Source organism: Uloborus diversus, chromosome 3 (genome assembly GCF_026930045.1).
Source record: "Uloborus diversus isolate 005 chromosome 3, Udiv.v.3.1, whole genome shotgun sequence".
NCBI classification, from domain to species: Eukaryota; Metazoa; Arthropoda; class Arachnida; order Araneae; family Uloboridae; genus Uloborus; species Uloborus diversus.
In genome coordinates, this window is record NC_072733.1 from 95,905,014 (window position 1) to 95,929,010 (window position 23,997).

At 32.4% G+C, this 23,997-nt stretch overlaps 1 protein-coding gene across 1 annotated transcript in view; it reads left to right on the plus strand.

Moving 5' to 3' along the window:
- Window positions 1-21,207: 21,207 nt before the first annotated feature.
- LOC129218860 (homeobox protein Nkx-2.5-like) overlaps window positions 21,208-23,997 on the plus strand; it is a 99,620-nt gene continuing 96,830 nt past the window's right edge. Inside the window, exon 1 of the mRNA XM_054853181.1 lies at window positions 21,208-21,422. Within this exon, the coding sequence (XP_054709156.1) occupies window positions 21,286-21,422 (137 nt within the window). The 5' untranslated portion in view covers window positions 21,208-21,285. The remainder of the gene's footprint in view (window positions 21,423-23,997) is intronic.

Below are 23,997 nucleotides of genomic sequence, written 5' to 3' on the forward strand. Positions count from 1 at the left end.
TGGCGATTATCGTGTAGAGACAAAGAAAACAAGAAAAGTCTTCCTTTCAACCAGAAGAAAACAACCTTTCTCCAGAACGTTCTTTTGCCGCGTAGATTCTTTTATACGACTACGACCGATTAGAATCCTACCTCATTAGACGGGAAGGGGGGTAGAGGAGGGGTACCGTGCGAACCCCCTATGCTTAAAACCCTGCAGCAAACATACCGTTCAGCGGACATAACGTCCAACAGACATAAGGTCCGACGGATAAAAGGTCCACGGACAGAAAGTCCACATTTTTGGACAACTAAGACATAACATCTTGTTTCAGAAGTTTATTTCTTTAACATCTCAATTAATTACATGATTTGCCATTGAACAATAGTTCCATGTTTAGAATGTTTCCATGTGACAAATTATAATTTTAACCAATCCCTTATCTTCTATAGAAATACTTTGGCGCCGGAATGATGTACCCTTTAGGAGGGTACGGGAAAACTGCCTGTGCGTGATGTCACTTTTTCTCCGTAGTGGAAAGATTTCCTAGCCAAGATCGTCCCCCAGGCGAGTGGGCTGACGGGAGGGGGGGGGGAGATTTCTGTTCTCTCATTGTTGCAGGGTAGGAAGGCATGGATTTGATAATGAGTGTGAAACGATTGCGTAACTGCAATTCCGTTGGTAGTGCGTTCTTTCCCTGCGATGGAAATGCGAAATTTTTTTTTACTGGAAAACTGGATTATCATTATTATTTTCTTTTTTTTTCTGTTTCTATTTCTTTCTTTCTATCTTTTTTTTATGAGAATGGCTTCTTGTAAATAAATTAAATTATTTAATGCTTTGAGAGAAAGATTGAAGAAAAATCCTTAATAAGTTAAATAGCCATATGGTTTAAATTAAATGATTAAATATTTATAAGATGGTTTTAAAAATTCTTACGTATTGTTCTTAAAATATTTTAAAAATTAATTTTTAAAATTTTGAAATAACTTTAATCTTTATTTTTACTTTAATGGGGCTGTTTCCTTCAGTCAAAAGTACTGCTTTTAGTCACTGAAATTGGTAGAATAAGCAAAAAAATAACATGGAGAGAGAAAAAACTTTCAGTTTCCCAACGCTTAATTTTTGATTTTTTTTTTTTTTTAATGTCCGATTTTGAAACTAGGCGTAGTCTTTATGACCTTACAAATGATGTACTTTGGCACATCTCCACCTGCGCGCTGAATGCTTACGCTTGCTGTCTACCGCGTTTCCAGGTTGTGATAATTAAGAAACCTTTGCAAGTACATGTGAGTAAAGATGCCAATTAAATATTGCGCTCTGCTCTAATGGCATCAGCGAATGGCATTTCATCATTTGTGATGGCATGTGCAAAAGCGGAAAAAATGAAACTGATTAAAATAATTTTTTTAAAATATTAAACTTTGTCAAATTATTTAAAAAATAGTCAAATCCTATGTTTTTAAGCATGCTCTTTCAGAAAAAAATACTTTGAAAATTTCTGAAACAACCAAATTATTTATTTCGTTTTCTTTCATTCTTTCTCCCACCTCCCTTTTTTGCATCTCTCTCTCTCTCTCTCTCTCTCTCTCTCTTTTTTTTTTTTTTACAAATCAATTATGAATTTCTTTAAAGATAGTGACTCACCTTTGTTAGACTCAAAGAAACAAACTAGACTGCTTATAAAATATTTATTCATTCAAAACCATACTTAGTTATTTTTTAAGCAATCAAGATCAAGATTGTTTATGCTGTTTCACTTTGGCATAGAGTTTTATTCATTTAGTGATTAGTAGTTTGCAACTTACGTAGTGTCTCTATTTATATTCTCATCTGCTTTCTTAGCACGTTAAAAATGCAGTACTGGCTTCACTTTCTTTCTTTCCTTTTCTTCCTTTAGTGATGCCTTTCGAATCGGAAATTCTTTGCACCTGTTTTTTTTTTTTTTTTTGTTTTCTGCATACATTGGAAAATTATTTATCTTTAAACCCTTAGATACCATAACTGAAGCGAAACTTTCTAAATGATTAATCTTTAAATCATATCTAACCTTAGATTTTCTTGCGAAATATGTTCAAATGAACTCATTTGAGTAGGTTTTTCATTTTCGTTTTGTCTGCTTTAAAACAAAAAGTTCCATTTTTTTTTAATGAACCAGTTTTTTTTTTTAAAGTGGCATGTCTTTTATATAATATTACAGCTACGGGCAGTTCTTACTGCATTAATTTTCTGCTAATTGCTTCCAGTATTATGTTATAACTTTCAAAATTTTAAATTTTAAATAATCGAGTCAGAGCGCAGATCTTCTAAAAGAAAAAACTCCCCCGGGCAGAAATACACTCTTCCAAGACCAAACGCCTTGTTATAAGAGATATACTGTATTTAACGTTTGAGACAATTTAATTTAAAAGAAAAAAAAAAAAAAAAAAAGACGTGCACGAGTTTCGAAGTTGCAAAAAACCTTTTCTTAAATTCTTCTAAGAAGTACTAATCCATACCAGTGGCTCTCAACCTGGGGGGGGGGGCCTCAAAGGGTGCGTAGAAGAATTTCAAAGGGGCGTGAGGGTATAGAGCTAAAGTAAAAATAAAATAAACAAATATTAATTCAATTTTGCATCACATGTGAATATTAAAAAACAGCGTTAACTCTCTCATTAATGTTGTGAAAGTAATTAATGGTGCACGCGACCACTCACCTAGATTCTAAATTACCTCACAAAATGGCATATTCCCGCAGACCCTGCAATGCGGTGGGGGGGGGGGGGGCAAGCCGCGAAAAGGACCCGCGGCCCTTTGTGGCAAAGACATTTAACAGGCAGTTAGAAGCCCCCCCCCCCCCCCCAATGCCTTTTGTGTGAATCGTCCGATTCGAACAAACTTACTTTTTTTTGTTCGAATGATCTCGGCGGGGACACCTCACTCCCATATTTCACTTTTTGATTTGAACAATGTTTTGTTCAATTTTGAACAGTTCAAAAAAATGTAATATTAGCGCCTGGGTGGAGAGTCAAAGCAAATATAAATCAAGATCTTAGAGACCAATTTGCTTCAAACAAGCTTTGTTGGAAAAAGCTCTTGATGAAGAACACGTATCAAAAATATGTTTTTTTATTTGAACCATTTTACGTTCAATTTTGAACAGTTCAAACCATAACATTAGCGCCTACGGGGATATAGACACCGCCCTAAAAGGCAGATTTGCTTCAAACAAACTTAGTAGGAAGTAGCTTTTGGTGACCAATTCCCGACTCCGACTCCTGTACCACCCCAAAATTAGGCGGACTTCGACTGCCCTACTCCGACTCTCCGACCACGCGTGTCGTTGCACAGCTGACATCGGTGATGTTGTGCCATTTTTGAAGGACAACGTTTGAAATATCCCTCTGTACCCCACCCTCCTCTGAATGTGCAAATGGTGCCAGTAATTTAAACCCCAAAGGAATTTAATTTAAGACTAAAGATTATTCGATAGTTACAGTGATAGGTACTTTTTTTAAGCAGACATTGATCAAGGTTATCAGCAAAGACCCGAGGATGTGTATTCAACGAGAGTGCGAATGGTAACATCTGTGTTAGTGTGCAAAGATTGTTCAAACTGAAACGAGAAGTGTTCCAGTTGATGCCTGATAGAGATGACTTTTGGAAAGCTAGATTGACAAATTGTGTTACGCGTCCCCTTGTATCTCACGTAGTGTCAAAGACAAACTTATGACTTATACTCTAAAAGAGTACATCCTTTCGGAAATTGAGAAAAAATATCCCTGTGATTGTCGATGTGATAAAATCAGCACATATACATCACAAGAAGTTAGTAAATTGGCTGATTCTCTACGTAAGTGTCTATTTGATGAGCTCATACGCAACATAAACTACCTTTCTAAAATGAATGTGTGGATTGTAAAAATGGATTCATTTTTTACATGAGAGTGCATGAATGTGAATCATTAACAAGGGGTCGAAAGTTCGACACTTTTTTCGAACAGGCTCTTTATAATGTTAATTGGGAAAACTTGGCTCGTGACTTCGTTACTTTGAATGTTAATAGTCCATGTTTAAAATGTCTTGTGTCTGATTTATTTGATGCAATCGATGTCAAAAATATGCTTGAAAGTTTTGAAGAGTTTTACTTAAAGATGTAAGTTTATTTAATTGTCTTTTACTGTGTGTGTGAATAAATTGTGTTTATCATTTTAAAAGAGACTTGTGTTTTTATTGAGTTGTTGAATGCAGTTGATGGATTATACTTTGAAATCACTCTTACATATATTTTTTATATGCACTTTCTTGTAAGTGATCTTTATACTATCGGTGTTGTCTTCATCTTATTGTATGGTTTTGTAATTAAGTCTGAATGAAAATATAAATATTGTGATATTTCAATAGATTAATACATGCGAAGGACTTCGATTAATGCTAAGTGGAAAGTCAAAAGTAGAACCGTAAAGCCATGTCAATGGTTTGAAATTGATTGAAAACAATACACAGTTATATTCACATACACAAACTCGTACGTGTCTATATACTTATATTGGAGAAAAATTTTAATATAGACCTTCAAATTCTCATATGAGATAAGAACGCTCTTTCTTAACTTAGTTGGTCACATGATAGATAAAACACCCTCACCTATTTGTGATTTGTCATGAAATAATATCGATAGATATGTTACTAAGTGTCTAATAGTTTTTATTTTTCTTAATTTCAAAGTTAAAACCAATTTGTTAATTGTATGATTATATTAAGTGCTAAAAATGTGATATTTTCGCTTATAATTTCGGTTGATGAGTAAAGTTTTATTACAAGTTCCCTCACACGAATGAAAAATAACATGCTAGATGGATATTTGAAAGCTTGAGTGGATGATTTGTAAGTATCTTAAACATTATTATTATTATTATTTGTAATGCGTGTGTGTTAATTAATACTTAGAGTGCAAAGAGTAAATGGCTAAGTGCTATTGGTAATTAATACTAAGAGTAAAGTGTTATTGAGTTTTAAATTTAATTAAATCATTGCGTTTGAAGATTCAGTTGAAAAAAAATTCATTTTGTGAGTTTGAAAATTTTTGAAAAAAAAAAAAAAAATTTTGCAAAAAAAAAAAAAAAAAAGATTGAAAAGAAAAAAAAAATGTTACAAAAATATTATTATTATTATTATTTTTGTTTTGAAAAAAATATTTTTGCGGAAAAATTTATTGTTGTAAGATTAAAAATTTATTTTTATATGATTGAAAACAAAAAAAAAATGTTTTTTTTTTAATTAGTGGAAAAATATTACAAGTTTGAGAAATTATTTCTTAAAAACATTTTATATGATTGAAGAAAAAAAAAAATATTTGATTTCATTTTCTAAGTAGAAAAATATTACAAGTTTGAAAAAATACTGTTTTAATCAAAAATCTGTTTTTGAAAGAAATATTCTTACAAGTTGGAAATTTTTTTTATAAGTTTGAAATGAAAAAGAAATTAATTCGAAACTACGAATTAAAATCTAAAATTTTGTTTGGAAAACCTGGCATCAGGCTATTGACGATCTATGATTGAGATTTGCTGTGACGTTTGAGGAACGTGAACTAATTTTAATTGGTCAGAAACAGTGACGTCACTTGCAAGACGTGCTTGCTAAGGGGTGAATAATACTCGCACGTGGGGTTTGTTATCTATTATCGGTAAAGGGGTAGATAGCAATATTGATAAAGTCATTTCCTTAATTCGCATCGGTGTGTGTGGATGATCCGAAGTTCTTTGGGATTACGGTAATTTTTTTTTCAACAGTCGCGTTGATTTGCCGATATCACGGCATGCCTTCTGCAAATCGACGATGGGCAACCTGCCGTATGCAGCGATTTCAAATAAAACATGCGTGTAGTTGTAATTTGTGAGATTGAGTTATAATTAACAATCCACTTATTACAATTTCATTCATTGTTTTTAAATAACTTCGCGATAGCTGGTACTTGAGGGATTTCACCACAAAAAGGTTAGTCTTTTGTACTTAATTTTACTCAGTATTTAGTTATAACTTAATTTGTCAAATTTTAGATTAAGTTTCTTAATTTAACGTATAGCTGACCATTTGAATGTATCGTTCGAAAAGGATAAAGACTAAAATAAATAATATCGATTTTGTTAAAGAAATTAGTTGTTAAAGTAAAATAAAATATTATTGGGAAAATGAAATAGTCAAAGGGATTTAATTCATGAAAGTTGAAAATTTTGTTTTATTCTAACAAGAGTGCTTGTATGAAAAAAAAATAATAATAAAGTAAAATACTATGCGATAAAATGACTAAGTTAAATACTAATCAAAAAATAATTATTAGAGTTGATTAAATTAAATGTGATAAATTAAATGAAACTCTTGAGAAGCATATAAAGTGATGAAATGTAACTTGAGTGCGAAATTTGCTTACTGGAAAAAAATTAAATAAGTTGATTTTTTAAAATTCGTGAAAATTTGTTAATGATAAGTGTTAATTACTACTAAGAGTAAATTGATTGGAAGTTTTTAAATTAAATTAGTTGGATGAAAATTGTAGACCTGATAATGTTTCGAAAAATTTGAGGGTTCGATTCCTGTCACTAATTGTGAAACATTTCTAAGTTTAAAAATATCGGGAAAAAAAAAAACAAAGTAAAAACAAGCGAGAAAATAGTTAAATTAAATACTAAGCGATAAAGTGACTAAGTTAAATTCTAATAAAAAAATAATTAAATAAAATTTGATAAATTCAATAAAACTCTTGAAAAGCATATGTAGTGATAAAATGTGACTTGAGCGCGAAATTTGCTTACATGAAAAAATTATTTAAGATGATTTTTAAAATCCGTGAAAATTTCTCAATGATAAGTGTTTATTAATGCTAAGAGTAAATTGATTGTAAGTTTTGAAATTAATTTCAGTAGAAGTTATTTTTCGGTGAGTCTATTTTTAAAATTTATAGGATTGTAGACATGAAGTTTTGATATCGACTTATAATTTTAACATTTCTTGGGTTCTTCATTGATGTTTAACATTTTTATGTGATGTGTTTTATTTTACCGTAGGTAAAAATAATTAAATAAAACTGAAATTTATAAATTGTAATGAAAATTCTGTTAATGAAATTAGTTGGTTGTAAAGTAATATTTTGGAGAAGCAGTAATGAATGTTAAATAGTAAAACGTAGTAAGTAAAATAGTAAAGTATGGTAAAGTAAAATAAAATATTATTGGGAAAATGAAATAGTCAAAATGAATCTACTTCGTGAAAATTTTGTTTTATTTTAACAAGAGTGCTTGTATGAAAAAAAAAAAAATAATAAAGTAAAATACTATGCGATGAAATGGCTAAGTTAAATACTAATCAAAAAATAATTATTAGAGTTGATTAAATAAAATGTGATAAATTAAATGAAACTCTTGAAAAGCATATGTAGTGATGAAATGTAACTTGAGTGCGAAATTTGCTTACTGGAAAAAAATTAATTAAGTTGATTTTTTTTAAATCCGTGAAAATTTGTTAATGATAAGTGTTAGTTACTACTAAGAGTAAATTGATTGCAAGTTTTTAAATTAAATTAGTTGGATGAAACTTGTAGACCTGATAATGTTTCGAAAAATTTGAGGGTTCGATTCCTGTCACTAATTGTGAAAAACAAGCGAGAAAATGATCAAACTCAAAAATATACTAAAAAAATCGAAATCACGAAAAAATAATCTAAGTCTGAAATGCTTGAAAAAGAAAATCAAAGTTTGAAATATATTTCAAGTCCACAAAGCATTGAAATAAATCTAAAATCTCGAAAAGAATCAAAAACAGAAACATACAACTGTTTTCTTTTATAGCAGAAAAGGAAAAAAAAAAAAAAGTTTGATATGATTATTATTTTATTTTAGATGAATACATTGTTAGGATTTTACAGATAAATTGTATTTGCATTTCAACAGGGAAAAAGTGCTACGAATTGATATCTTCACATGCTAGGATCACAAGTATTAAAATGATATTAAATGTATAGTAATTGTGAAGTTTACATTTTTAAGGGCTGTAGAAGTGAAAGTCGCTTCGCTGGTCTTGTGATTTTTAGCACTTCTAGGGCCCTTCTTTGATTTTTTTTGAGAAAATTTTATTTCAGGAAATTTTATTTCAGAAAATTTTATTTCAGGAAATGATTTGACATATTCCAAATTAGCTGCATTGATATGCACATTGTATCAGCAGATGAAAAAAAGTTGATGGGGTGTATTTGATACACCGGGTTGGTTGGTGGGACCATCAACTTAAAATTAAATTTATTTTTGCGAAAATACTATTGTATCCTTTCATGGAAAAACGCGGTCGTGCGAAAACGTGGTAGTGCGAAAACCATCGCATAAGGTTAGAAGAAAAAACAACAAAGTCCAAAAACGCGCGAAAATATTCAAAACGCGGGAAAAACCCCCGTAATCTTCATCAAGTTCCAGGCGCAGGGGGAGGGACGGCGGTGGGGGCAGGTCACAGGGGCAATGCATTGCCCGATTGCCCCTGCTGTTCCAGAGCTCTCATTTATTACCTGCTCTCAAATAAAAAGAAAAGAAAAAGAAAAAGAATCCTAGGATTCAGTTCAAACTAAAATTACAAGAAGATGGTAACACAAAAAATATTTTTTTTAAACTAATTTAAGTGCATATTTTATAATTTATTCCTTTTTGATTTTTTTGCAATCTTTAATACATTTGCATTATCCTTGCAACAACAATCCCCCCTCCCCCACAGTACTGTACGTTTTTCATTAACAAATTGAATCAACGCTGCTTCCATACCGGAGTTAATTTATAGAATGCAAAAATGCAAAAAAAAAAAAAAGTGCTGTTCTTTTTATAATATTAAGAATCCTTTATCTAATCTAAATGATAACAGGAGATAAACTCACAAAAGTAATTGATGGAAGAAAATAATTAAATGATTCTTTTGACTTACTAACTCTTTAATCTTCTTTGATGTATTTTTAATCTTTCTTCTTATCTGATAGGATTATATATTTTTAAACCACATTGAAATAATTATTTTAGAAATTGAAAGCCGCATAGTTATCGATATTTCTTGATATCAAGCAAATATAGTCGAGCCCGTTTATAGCGAAGCTGTATAGAGCGAATTTATAGCTAGGCCGTATGGAGCGGATTTATAGCTTAGCGTAACAGCTACAATCCCTCTTCACATTTTAATGTGTGTCATTTAACGTCTTATAACGAAATTATGGCTATAACGAAATCTTTTATTGGTTCCTTTGACTTCGCTACAAATAGGCACGACTGTACTATCAACTGTATGTTATTTGCAGCTATATTTTAAATAAATTAAAAACTTGTGTCTGCGGAGAGTACTTTTATTATTTATGAATAGAGACCAGATTACGTGCAAATGCACATGTGCATATGCAATAGAATATCTTTGCTTTTTTTAGTGTGAATGCATATAAATGCATTCACACCAAAAACGGAATTTTTAACAAAAATAATAATGCACATTATAGCATTTTTCATTTGAGGCAGTGAGAAGCAATGAGATGCAAGTGGCAAAATTAAAAATTTTGAGATAACCACTACAAATGGTAGGTGAACCCCTCCTCTATCTTGGGGCAAGATATAGCCCTGGTAGAGGTTCCAGTATACAGCTTGATTCAGAAAAAAAAATTCAATGAAAGCCTACCTAGGATCTGATCTTTAAACGCGTTTTACTCAAAACTTCAAAATGTCCACTTGCATCCCTTTGCTTCTCACTGCCTCATTTGATGTAACATTCATAGAAGGGTATTTTAAAACTTTATGTAAAGAAAATATAAAAACAAAAATTAAGTTCTTTACAAAGAACAAAGAATCGCATGACCCACAAAAAGCCATTTCGTGGAAATAAATTCTACTCTTCCCGGTAGACAATTAGAAAGGAAAATCAAATCAGGAAACAAAAGTAATCAACAAGCGTTCCATTTTTTGCGTGAATGAATGTTTCAATATATGTTTATTTCCTCAATAATAAGAAAAACCATTTCTTTTCTTTTTTTGCATTCAAGTGTAAAGTTTTTCTCCACGTTGGTAAAAAATAATAATACATTTTTCCCAAATTTTAGACAATAATTTATCCACGGGTGTGCTTCCCAAGGGCGAAGGCGCACTCCCCTCAAATGCTACATAGTACCCCTTCCCCCTAAAAGAGAACCCCTTAAAACCCTACAAAATCAACCCCCCTCGAAAGGCCCCCTTTTATTACTTTTTTTTGAGCATATTTTATTATTTTGAAAAAACAACGTGAATATTTATTTAAAAAAAAAATGTTATTGCTACAATATCTCAGGAGCTCAAACCTAATTAGGCGTGGTGGATTCTCGAAGCTTATCAGTTTATTACGCAGCACGGTAGTTGATTTTTGTGTCAGATTAGAGCATTCGATTTCGCAGGAAGCTTCTATTAACCATTCAAATGATAAAGATTGTGTGATACATTCTGTCACGTGACTTCCTGCAGCCAATAATACCTGGCACATGCAGGTGACCTTTGCTCTGTTGACTTAAGAAAAGCAAGATAGGCGCAGTACCAACATAGAACAATGGCATCATGACAAATGTTGTCGCAAACACAGCGTGGACTTGAATGATCTTTGATCTGTATCATTCTTATTGAATTTAGAAACCATATGCGGCATCTTTTAAATTCACCTCATTTTGAAACGCTCTTTTGATCAAATGAAAGTTATCAAGCTGTAGCTACTAATGACAAATTTTTATAAATGTCCCTTTCATAGCTTAGTTTCCAAGCAAAAGCACTCGCTTTGGAGAATATTTCGTACCATTTTAAAATAAAATGCATTTTTTTAAAAAATTTTATTGAGGCATAATTCAGGTGGTGCGTCTATCTCTCAAGAGCAAGGGCACCTCCCCCCCCTCAAACACGACGCATACTCGCAGAAAAGAGAGCCCCCTCCATAAAAAAAGAGAAATACTTCGAAATCCCCCCCCCCCTCGTTGGGCTACCCTGCCTGATTACACAGCCAGATTTCTTGACAACTACCTGAGTTCTGTTTTGCCTAGCTTCTCATGCTTTCATTTAAATGTACTTATTGCGCATAAATATCATTATGAGCAAGGGCGCCCCGTACTTAAATTTTTGGGAAAGATTCATTCTCAATTTACCGAATGAAACTCAAAATTTTAGCGAATGATAAAAGACGAATAAGTAAACATACCTTCATCTAATGAAAAGACACATTTGGCAACATTAAAAAAAAAATCGTCTCCCAATTTTTCGAGTCAGCGAAAAATTTGCCGCATCAGGAAATTTTTTAAGAGGTCCTAATGACCTCCTCTGACCTCCCATCGAAGCAACCCTGTTTGCTACATATTTCAATATTGTCATCAATCTATAGGTAACATCAAAAGAGCTTTTTTTCCTGTTTTCGCTTTCGCTTTTGCCTCATGCTCCTACGTTTCCGCAGTTCAGAAATTGTAGTAATTTTCCATACAAAATTTCCCATGTTTTTGCCGTTAGTGTTATGATTCTTAATAAAATTTATACATAAGTAAGCGACAAATTTTATTTTTTTCTTTCCTGTTGTCTAACTAGAAACAGGTTCACTAAATAATTTTACAATTGAAATAATATGTATTTGCCATACTATAGCTGCTGGAATTGAACCAGATTCTTTCAGTCTGAAAGAATGAAATTTTTCAGAATGGAAAATTTCTGCGCACCTTTAGACACAGGGAAACTTAGCTCCTATACTTCGTTTTCTTTTTGATTTTGCTAGTCAGAATTCAGATTAATATTATACAAATTGCGTATAAGTATTATGTTCAGGATTAAAAGAATTTGTTTTCAAACATATTACGTATATAGAAACCTAGAATAACATTAGACGACCAAATCGGGTGAATTCAAAACTTGTTTTTGGTAAAAATTTCAAAAAAAAAAAAAAAATCAATGTAATTTGAATAGCACGCCGTAGTTGCAGTTTTAATCAGGTAATTCGTGAGCTGCCCTCCTAGCCATTAATATCAATATGTCGCTTGACGATATTTCCATTGGGCATCATTACATTTCTTATAAAATATAAATTAACCATTAGTCAGATTTTAATAGTATTTTTCGGGTATGATTTTCAAGGCACGACAAAATTCCTAAAAATGATATTTTTTTCTCAATTTTAAATTTTTTAATTTTGCTTTAACGTGCCACTGTAAATACCCAGCCGGGCCACTGTAGTATGCTTGCCGCGGGTTGGTCATCCGTGTCCTAAACTAAGGAGTTTCACAATGTATGTGTGAAACTCCTTGTAAGTGTTAAGTGTATTATTATAACTATCATCACTGTTATTATTTTCCAGTTCTTAACATATTATTATCTTTTTTTACGTCAGTGATTTGAAATTTCGTTTTTATAATATTATTTTCCCGAACAACCTTTGTGCACCTCGAAAACAACTAAAAGTTCGTGAACCACCGGCTGGAAACCCGATGGCACATCTGTTTAAATCTGAGTACTATTCCTGACGGGAAGTAAGAGAAAAACTTTTTTTTTTCTCGAAAAACACCCAAAAAATATTCCTCAAACAAAACTCTCATTAAAATGCTCGGTTTCCTTTCCGTCTGCGTTATCATTTCAAATCGACCGTTTGTTTAATGGAGTGTAACGTTTAGGGGTTACTCTCCTGGGTTACTCTCTTCCCAAGAGAAGGTGTAAAGATCATGTGAACCCTGGAAAGTCTGTCTCACATAACACGCTCGACGCTCGGAAAGGAGGGGGGGGGGGGGTGACGCGAAACCTTCCCTTTACGCTCGCAAAGATGCCGACATTCCTTTACTTCCCTCCAAAACTCTGCTAAATGTTTAAACATATGAAAGCTTCTTAAACATAACATATCACTAAATATAGGAATATGTGCCTGTAATTTGTTATGCATAAGGATTAGGACACTTGCGAAAATTATTTAAATGCAAAAACGTATATTACCGAAGATGAAAAAGAGCAAACACGAAAAAGAAATGATGCTGCTAGAGTCACGCAGTACACTTAAGAAAACGCTAAGAGATAATTTATATTTAATAAACAAAAAAGGTCGTATCTACGTAAATATTAAACAGATCGTCTGTAAAGTAAAAATGTAGTCAGCTTCATTTTCAGGCAACGCCGAAAATCGGCCATTCGTTTAATAAACAGTTTCACTTTGATGGTACTGTCCTCCTTATTTAAGGACTTGATTGCTGCACCTGCAACGAGATCATTTATTGAAATCTAGTCTTCATTATGCGAAATAGTGTCACAAACTACAATGCAGTTCCAAATGCTCATATTGTCTGCAGTTTCATGAAGAAATTGGTGAATTCTAGGCAATTTGGCTCCTTGTCTAATAATGTAAAAAACTGGGAAATTTCTGTTTTCATCATACTGAAGGCACATAATAGTTCAAAATGCTTTTTCGAAGATGAGTAACTTTATAACTCAAATAAAACTTTCAAAGTCATTAAACCCTTCAGATTTTAGTTTCCAAGTCTGCAGGTTTTAGTATGTTTTAAACAAGAGAAATTAAACCACATTTTCGGCAAGACTATTGGAATACTTTCATTACGCAAGATAATTGGGAGTTTATTATTTAGCATTTTAATATATATATTTTTTGTAGTGTTTCATTACGCCAACTATAATGTTTTAAAATCCAGCACGTCAATGAAGAAAAACGACGCTCAAGTGTGATGATGAGGATGATCGATAATAATTTGCATCAAATAAAACAAAATATGAATATCAAAACCTGCTGTTTTTCGGAAAATTCGGGATACGTAGATTAACGAAACGTGGTTTTGCTACCACAATATGTGGAAAGTGGTGGCCTTAAACCTCAATTGGTGGTCACCAGTGGAGCAGCGACTGCGCACCAGTGGCGCAGTGGGGGGGGGGGGGTAGAATTAACCCTCCAGAGCCATTAGTTTTAACATAAATGCAAATTCTAATACAGTAGTTTATGCAGATGAAATGGCTCTTTTGATTAAAAAAACCCTCCAAAAGCTATTTTTGATTTTTAAAAAAAAAACCCGCAGAAGGTATTATTCATTTTTTTAAAAAAACCCTTCAGAAGCTATTTTTGATCAAAAAAAAAAAAAAAAAACCTCCAGAAGGTATTTCTGTCTGCGCTAGTGGTAGTCACACACATATGTAGTGGTGTGAACAACCCGTAAGTTTGAGCATGAACGGCATTAACCTTCATCATCAATAGGGTAATTAAATAAACGGTTTTTTAAAAAAAATCCTAAAACGTTCATGCAAGTTAGTTCATTGCAAAAGTTCTTTATGTTCTTTATTTTTTTTTTTTTTTTGACTAACTGTTCATGTTTTTTTTTAAAGTGAGTGTTATTCTCCTACTTTCTCCTCTTTTAGTTTTGCAGCTGATGTAAACCCAGAAGAACAAGGCTTTCAGTCATTAAAAATATGTTTTTTTTTTTTGATAAACAAAAATTGCTAAATCTCTCATCTTTTCAAGCAGCACTAGACTTCTTGTCACAATAGCTGAATGTGTAATGCAACGCAATATAATGTTCCAAACTGATAGAAATTCCCTGTGATATCATATTCATTTAGTTACTTGTAGACATTTATTCAAAATTACTTATACGTAAAACTCTTTAAAAAAATCAGAAAAATCATTTACACATTTGTGAATCTTGATAGTTTATTTATTTATTTATTTATTATTATTTATTTTTTTTTATTTATTATGAGCGTCTTATATTATCTGATTTTTCATTAAACACGAGTTTTAAATACGTATTAACCAAAAAGCGACTAATTTCATTTGTTATCTACGTGTTTAACATTATATATGTAAAGCAATAGTCACTAAAGCATTTTAATGGGAAAAATTTATAAAATTTAGTATATTTCCAATGCCTCTCTTTCAACGAAGGAATTACATATATCAAAAACTAAGAATAGCATTAACGGATCGATAATTTCGTATCAGTGCTTTTCATTCATTAATAAAAGAGAGTATGAATAGATGATAAATATTTTCTCCGATGAAACAATTATTCTCCCAAACTGCGCGAAATGATTTTTCGCAGATAACTACAGTTTCCTTAGTTAAACCAATTCGTTAAAACCGTTATCAACTCATGCATCTTTATACTTCAGTCATAATGAACAGCGATTGCTAGAATAGAACGATTTCCTATCAAAGCTTTGAAAGCAGTTCAATGAATGGCCACTCACGTCACGTATAATACGTCACTTCAGATATTCAGTCTTCGTTTTACTTTTGTCAATCATTTCAGCACGTGATGTTTTCGCCATCTTGTCAATCCCAGGCGGATTATTTTGACACTTAGTTACCGTTTTCCCCAATCTGACAATCAGCTGCATACGTCTCACGTTGGAGTGGGAATCTCGATTAGTTTTTAAATTCTGAAACTACTTTCTGAGGGGAGAGATAGTAACTTATTTACTATTGGCCTCTATTTGGAAGGTAAACGCTTAACTAAATCAAAACAAGATAAACTGTAAGCGCAAATACGTTTATATCATAAAACTAACTTCTTTATCTTGAAACAAATGTTTTTATTTCGGTCTAGACAGGTAGATACGTGATTCATTATGTTGATGGATTCGATCGAGCTTGATCATAGTATTTATTAGTTGACCCAAATAGCATTATTCTTAAATCCATGTTCAATTAATTATACCAGTTGTTCAATAAGTGGGTACCATGGCACTTTAGAGTGCCTGAAGGAGAGAGGAAGGGTGCTGCAGGGTGCCCACGGTATCAATATATATACATACTAATATATAACAGAGATAGACTAGAGTGCCGTGAGAAAACTCTAGTTCTTCAAAGGGTGGCGCGAGTAAGAAAACTTTTGGAACCCTGGAATATACTAGTCTTACTTATCTATACGATGATGTTTGTAACAAATGTAATACTCAATAACTTGACAAATAAAAACTTGACGAGACACAAAATGAGAATACCCGAGCTTACTAATGTATAATATTGACCTATCTCGCGTTCAAAAACTAACGAACATTAGTTAAGATTCGTAGATAGCTCAAGCTTTCGAAACAAGCCGCATAGAAAAACTGCCATCAAATTTACAAAAAGAAAAGCAATATAAATAAATAATGAAAGAAAAAAAAAGGAAAAACAAGATAATAGATAATGACAAACATTCTACGTATTTCAATCATTATTAATAAAGCATTATTTTATACAAAACATGTACGCACAAAACAGGGCGAATATGACAGGGCGAATTCTATAGATTTTTGAGCTATGACATTTGAAAATTTGAAGACATTTGAAAGATGAAAAGAGATAATTTTAAAGTAGTTTTAGAAGATAAATAATTTTTAAAAAAATGGGCGGTTTTGTTTTCTTTTTAATAAATAAACTTTGCATGTAAAAAAAATTAGACACTACAGCCAGATTTAGATTTTTCTAAAGAACAGTGACATGGTAGAAAATAAAATTAAACAGTTCAAATAAAAGCTATTGATTACTACTTAGACAAAATGTTCAATAAACATATAACAGCTCTTTTTTCCTCAATTTTATTATTTAGTGTAGAAGGAAATGGCAAAATTTCTTAGACTAATAAAATTCTAGATGAATTTTTTCCCTATAATTATACCCCCCACCTACGGTCTAATATTTTAGCAATAGAATTTAAACTATTTATAGTGTAAAATAAGGCATCTTTACAGTTGAATATTTAGACTTTATGCCGATAATTTTTAAGATATTTTCAAATTGCTCACACTTTATTCTTATATTTTGTACTGCAGGTTCATTATCTACTTTTTTCGCTTGTTGCAATCCTGAATGATGTATGATGTTTACAGAGTTTAATGGTATGGCACTGCCATTATGGATGTTCAATTTATTACTTATTCTTTAAACTTTTTCTGTTCCATAGCACAAGTATACTCAGCTTTAAAAACATTTTCAACACTTTTTGCTTACAGCTAGGATTTTTGTAAAATTTAATAAGAGGTTTTTAGCAAAATTTCTCCTAAATTTTCAAATGATTCTCTTATTAATGAGTTTTATTTATTGCGTTTTGCTTTCCAGGGCAGGCTGCCTTTTATCGCAAACATGACATGTAACGATTCCCACACAGTGAACAATTACAAATTACACATTCACTGCCCTGTTTAAAATTTATCGAATAGACATTTAATGAGTATTTTCTGAATTTTGAACGGTTTAAGCAGTGAGTTTTAAAAACACATTGAACTGTAGTACTAATTATACTAATAAATAATAAATATTTTCTTGGGAATTTTATGGAAATAAGAAAACTATTCATGAAAAAGTGAAGGTTTTTTTTTTCTTAAAGTGCTTTACCTTTATAGACAAATTATTCTGAAAGTGAGAGGTTAAATACTTTTAGGTATCTTTTAGATTTGTTTTGTCTGTCACTATACCGCGAATGAATTTAAATTGCTTGGTTGAAATTTTGTACAGCATTTAATAAGATGAAAAAATGATGCTTTTACAATATATGTCTTAGAGGCGAATTCACGAGTATAACTCACAGAAAAAATATGATTGTGCTAATTAAAATCGACTGTAAACATTACTTTATACGTCAATTTTTTTAAAAAAATAAACCATGGCCTCCACATTTTTGTTTAAACTACTCTATTTGACTTCAAGAATGAATCGTGTGAAAGAAGACTTCAATGCCATTCGCCATTCCGATAATTCGGAGGTTCGCCCTTAGCCTTATACTCCACAAATATAGTCGATATTTCGTTCTTCAAGAAATACTGGGACGATAAATTTACTTGGAAAATATTGAACACCTCGTGATGGGTAGGCAAAACTTTTTTTTTTGCTCGCAGTATGAACAACTCACAATACCATTACAGAAAACAAAAAGGGTGGCGAAGGAAACAACATCGAAAGAATGATCAAATCACGCGGGAACAGTTCCATAATATTAAAATTAATGTCGGATATTATAAGTTTGAAGAAAATGTGCAAACATTGATATTTATTACTTTCCTGAGATCAACCTTTAAATTTTTTAAAATTATATTTTAAAATAAACAATTTCGTGTTATAAAACAGTTACAAGATAAAAAAAAATATAGAAAATATTTGAATTTAATTAATAACTCAAGTTTATAATAATTTAAATTATATTATCATCTACTGTATGAAGCATAAAAGAAATACATAGTCAACTTAATATTTACCATTCCCCAATATCCTTTTTTAAAAATGTTTATTTATTTTCATTTATTTATTTTATTATTTTTATTTATTTATTTATTTTATTTATTTATTTTTTGTTACTGCACAGTTGGTCAAGAATTTAACGTTTTAGAACAAGGAAATAAAAAAAACGAAATAATGGGATTTAATTTTAAAAATATTAAACTTAAAAGCATTGAAAATACAATATCATGCCCTGTATGAAGCTTTTTAAACCTTGTTCATAAGTGCCTCAGGATTGTTCTCATGTGCTCTCTTGTAGGGGCACAGGTAAACAATTGAAGACCTTAAAAAAATAAATAAATAAATAAATAAAAAATAAAAATATTAATAATAATAATAATAATAATAATAATATAAAGCAAAGAAATAATAATAATAAAAAAAATCTATGACAAAAAGAAAAGACTAATCAATCATGGGGATATTTTTGCTCTGAGAATTTGATAATAGTTTGCTTTATATGAAGAAATGAAAAAAGTAGCTCTTATGCGCCCTCCTTTTCCCTACGCGTGACTGTATCTAACCAAAACATTGCATTTCTACTTTAGATAAAAATAAAAAGTCAATTTTTGTTGAACAGCGTAATCAATTTATTTTCAAATAGTGACTTATCCTTCTTTGAAATGTTTGAAAATTACAAGTAATAATTAATTATGCTTTTAACACAAATGAATTTAAGAGCCAGTTTTTATAAGAGTCAGGCAGGTCAGATACATGCCATTTTTGATTTCGCTAAAAATTTTACAGTGAATTCTTCGAAGGATTTTAGAAGACACATATTTTTTTCTTTTCTTCCAAAAAAATGTTTTGTGACCCACAAAAATTCCGAAAGTTGGTCGCGACTTAAGGTTTTTTATGAAATCGATATTTTTTAGTATTCAATTATCTCTGCACATTGAGCATCAGCAAAAGTAATTTTTGTGATTACAACATGATATTTAGTGCCTCAAATGAAATATATCGTAAATTTTATGGCTGACCTTCAGTGGACCCTGGCAGGGGTGGCTAAACTGTGCCAAAGAAAGTGAAAATGTGACATGTTTGAGGCCTCCTGGTTCCATGCACTGGAGCTCTACCATGGTTTTTGTACGTAATTTGTGTAATAATATATATATATATATATATAAATTATTCAATAGCGACAGGTAAAGCAGTAACTGCAAATTTTTCTTTTTTTTTTTTTTTTTGAGCAATCACGATTGATTATTGCTTTTATTTGACCGTCTTTGATGTTGTGGTTCCGTTTTCAGCTTGGACACCAGCACCACCGCCCACCGTCCTCTGCAGGCGCGGCTCCGAGCACTGCCTCCTGGAATCCGTTTCTCCTGGTCGATGGCCTCCATGTCCTACACACACGCGCGCTCACACACACACATATACACACACGCCCACATACACACACACGCTCATACACACAAGCCTTTACACACATACACACACGCTCATACACACAAGCCTTTACACACATACACACACGCCTACGTGCATATACACAGGTCTACGCACACACACAAGCCTACATGTACGCCTACACATACACATACGCCTGCACAACTATACATACGTCACCGCCCAGAGGAGGGGTAGGCTTGGGGGGACAGGAGCCGTAAAAAAAACAATAGCCCCCAATGAGTAGGGCCCTGTCGCAACTCGTGATTGCGAAAAACATAATTTGAATTCAAAATTTCAGAATTCAAGTTTTTTTTTTTGCAATTTTGTCATTTGTTGTACATTAGCTTTATTGTACAAATTTATGTATTTGGTTTCCGCTTAAAAAAAAGGCGCGAAAAAACAACTTAATTCCAACATTTCCCTATTGTTAGTATTGAATCCAACTCACATTTCTTCAAATATTGTATTTCAAATTATATATAACACACATTTCTTGAAAACTCATTGTCGTTTACCTGCCCACGGCAGCAGGGCCTGATTATAGCACAGGCCAACTAGGCCTGGGCCTGGGGCCCCATCTTTCTAAGGGGCCTCAAATTTCCTAAAGAATTATGCATTAATAATAAAAAAATAAAAATAACTTATTAATCACAAAAAAATTTACTTAAAAGAGAATTTTTATTCATTCTGCTATTAGCGAATTTACCATGTCACAACTATGAGGAGTACTGAAGGGATTCATAAATACATATGGTTAATGATTTACGTAGTTCTGGGATAGACAAAGAGGCCCCAAAAGTGAATTCTGACGGGGACCAAACCCGTAACCACCCCGCTATAGAGTCTTCAGGAGGCCTCGTTATTATTTTGGGCCTAGGGCCTCACTTTTAGTTAGTCGGGCCCTGCACGGCAGTATAGTAGATATCTACTAATTCCAGAAATGTAATTTTAAACCGTTCCTCAAAACCTGTCAATGTTATATTTAAAATACAGTAGCCGTTAAATACGAAGTCAAGTTGGGCAAATGGAGAGAAAAATTTGAAACAAAGTCTAATTGACCCCATACCTAAAAGATGAAAAACATTTCCAGGCATTATTTCTATGACGGAAACAATAGCATTTCATGTATCATTGCTGCAATTTTCTATGAGTTTTTTTGTCCCTAAACATAAATAATTAGTGACCGAGTTAATCTGAAACTAATGTGCCACGATAAAATAGCTAGATCTAACAATACCCGTGTCATCGTCTTCTATGCTATTTTCCGCTATGACTTTGTTTACTTTATTGACCCTGAAAAGGTATTCAAATCCACAGATATCTAATTCCGATATTGTACTATTCTTCCGAACCGTTTATCAAAATCGATCAAGGTTATTTTTAAAACATGGCAGCCGTTAAGTACGAAGGCAAGTTGGGCAGATGGCGAGAAAAGGCTGGGATTTAAACAAAATCTAATTAGACCCCGTACCTAGAAGTCTGTACAATCTGGGAACACGTCGGGTAAACCTGATAGTATCCAGGGTCACTATCAGTGTTATTATCGGTTCGACTGGCGGGATCGAATAGCGGTGTTCCTTCCCAAACATCATTTATCGACAGGTCAGATTCAAATCAACTCCTAGTGATTTTTTTTCTTCGCTTACACCTTTCCTCTGGACACGTGCATTTTCGTTTTTTGTTTGCATGAACCACGCTGAAGCGATGTTCGGAGAAAGACCGTGGCCTGACTGCATTTACGGCAATACGCAAGATGGTTCCCAATATTCTAATCCTTTACAAACCGATTTTGGATCGGTTAGTGATGCTATTCAAGACTATCGGTAAGATGGTTTTGTTTGTTCATTCTCCTTCTTAAGTGTAGTTCTTGTAACTCAAAATATTGACTAATGTTGCAGTTTAATGCGACGCTAATCTGAAATGACCTATCGGAAAATAAAATTATCGTTGAAGGGTCCGCTGTAAAAACGACTTTTTAATAAAATCTTTGTTTTAAGTTTTATTTATTAAATTTAGCTCATCTAATATTTATACTTAAACATGATTTTATATAAAATTATTTTTAAGCATGTTGAGAATTCGAACACTTTGTAATTGTCATTTTATTGGTGATTTGAATTTTCGTTTTATTCGAAGAATATACCAGCCGTTTTTCCAGCGACTACTTCAATTGTTGTTATTTTAAATTACATTTTTTTTTCACTCGAGATATGAAAAAAAAAAAAAAAATAAATAACGAGCGGTAAATTCTACTTTTTCATTATGTATAAGTATAGCACATAGAAAAATAGATAATGCGTATGTGTGCGTGTGTACATAGACCAGTGAAGTATACTTCTAAATTGGCGAATTAGGCTATAATCTACAGTGGAAAATTTCTGTCGGCGACAATTTAGTAAAAACGTTAAATTGTCGAAGATGGAAATATTTTGAATGAAAAACCGGCAGGGCAGAGGCCAGTCATCTCTCTACCATCTATTAACTATAAAAGTAACTATGTATGTCTGCGTGCTTAGTGTGTGTGTGTTCCTTATAAAAATCCAGTTTACGTCGGAGCTTTGCCAAATTTGACAGAGGTCCTTTGATGCTCTGACATAACTATAGAGGTTTTTTTCGTCCCCTTATGGGGAGGGTATGGGAGGAGAAAAAACCCTTTATTGGTTCCGACAGAAAATCCGTGAAATGGAATGTTGATGCCTATTAATTACAATGACCGAAATTTTGAATTAAAAAAAAAATCAAAGTGGTCTAAATAGTTTGGAGTTTTAAACTTGTTGTTTTCTACTCGTTGACAGGAAATTTTACGCGATTTTTTATCTTTTATTTAAGCCTGATTGTTCAATACGCGTCACTTGACGCAACTTTTATTTTATAGGTAGACCGTGCAACGCCTGGCAAAGCAAATAATATCATGTAATAATGGCTCTCAGATTCACATCATTGGGGTAGCATATTAAATGGCACCAAAGCAGTGATTGCCTCTTTGCTTTGCAGTATCGTTCGCAGTTTTTGCATTTAAATAAATACTCTTGAATCATCACGTGCAATTCAAAAGGGCATGTTGATAGTGATCCACAATACAAATATTTCACCGGTCAATTATTTGACTGATTGTGGTTGGATATGTAACTACATCAAATTTGTTTATTTTCTAGTTTTAACTGGTAAAATGTTGATTCTGAAGATATTTTTAACACTCGTATAGTAATAATACTACATATAATATTAAGGGGCCCTCCACTATAGACGAAATCTTCGTTTTATGTTTTATTCAATCATTTTACAACATAAATGTTAATTATGTATAACCAATCTAATATATGTTTAATTAAACACTATATTATTATAAATGAATTTTAAGTATTTATTTCTCTTTGAAATTATCATTTTATTAGTAAGTAAACTTACATTTTCGTTTTTTTTTTTTTTTTGAAGATAAGAATTTTTTTTCAGCAGATTTTGTCCCTTTTTACTATTTTTCATTATCAACTTACTTTCACTCATCTCAAGTTATTTTCAAAGCGCATTTCATTCGGGAAAACTTTCAGTGGGGGCGCATGAGTGGCATAGGAAAGTTTCTGTAGCCCAAGGCACTTCCCTTCCTTTGTTGTCCTGCCGTGAAACCACAGCCGGTCCTTCCAGTGAGGTTCCAGTGGGGGAAAAATACAGCCGATCCAAAATTACCCCTTTATTAAAATAGCGGACTACTTTGATTGTGGTATCAGTGGGCAAAAGTAAAACTGGGAGATCTCTATCATTATACTAGAAGCTAATGGTAAGGCTCACGCACGCAACCCTTCCTTGCGTAAAGAAGAAAGGATCAAATAATGCACTGGATATTCAACGCTTTTGAGGAAATTCGTCTGTCTCCTTCTTAACCTTGGTCTCGTCGCTGAAAGCATTCTTTTCCTCTTTTATATCCCCCCCCCCCCTTTTTTTCCTCGATTATTTGCTTTTTTAACTTTTTTATTCAACGACGAAATGATTCAGATTGTTGGCGGGACATTTGGAAATCCACTTCTGAAAACGGTTTTTAATTCACCATTGAATGCAAAAACCGGTTCATTAAACAGTTTCTGTAGGTTCTCCCCTTATTTTACTGTTATCGATGTTTTTATTCCATAATTTTTAACAACTTTCAATAGCTTCGTATTGTGCGGTTTGGAAGTAGTACATCTTTCAAATTACAACCAAATATGGAATAACGACACTTGTTAGTGGAGGTCGACTATTTGTTATTCGTGCTGCAGTCACACTTATCTCCTTTCTTTGCCTATTAGTGCCAGTTTAAACTGCAAGAATCCCTGTAAAGAATCAACAAGCATAGGTTTTTTTAGAGATGCAATCCTAAACAGACAATGCGTTTGAAAACACTAGCAGCATTTCTAAAGAATCGGC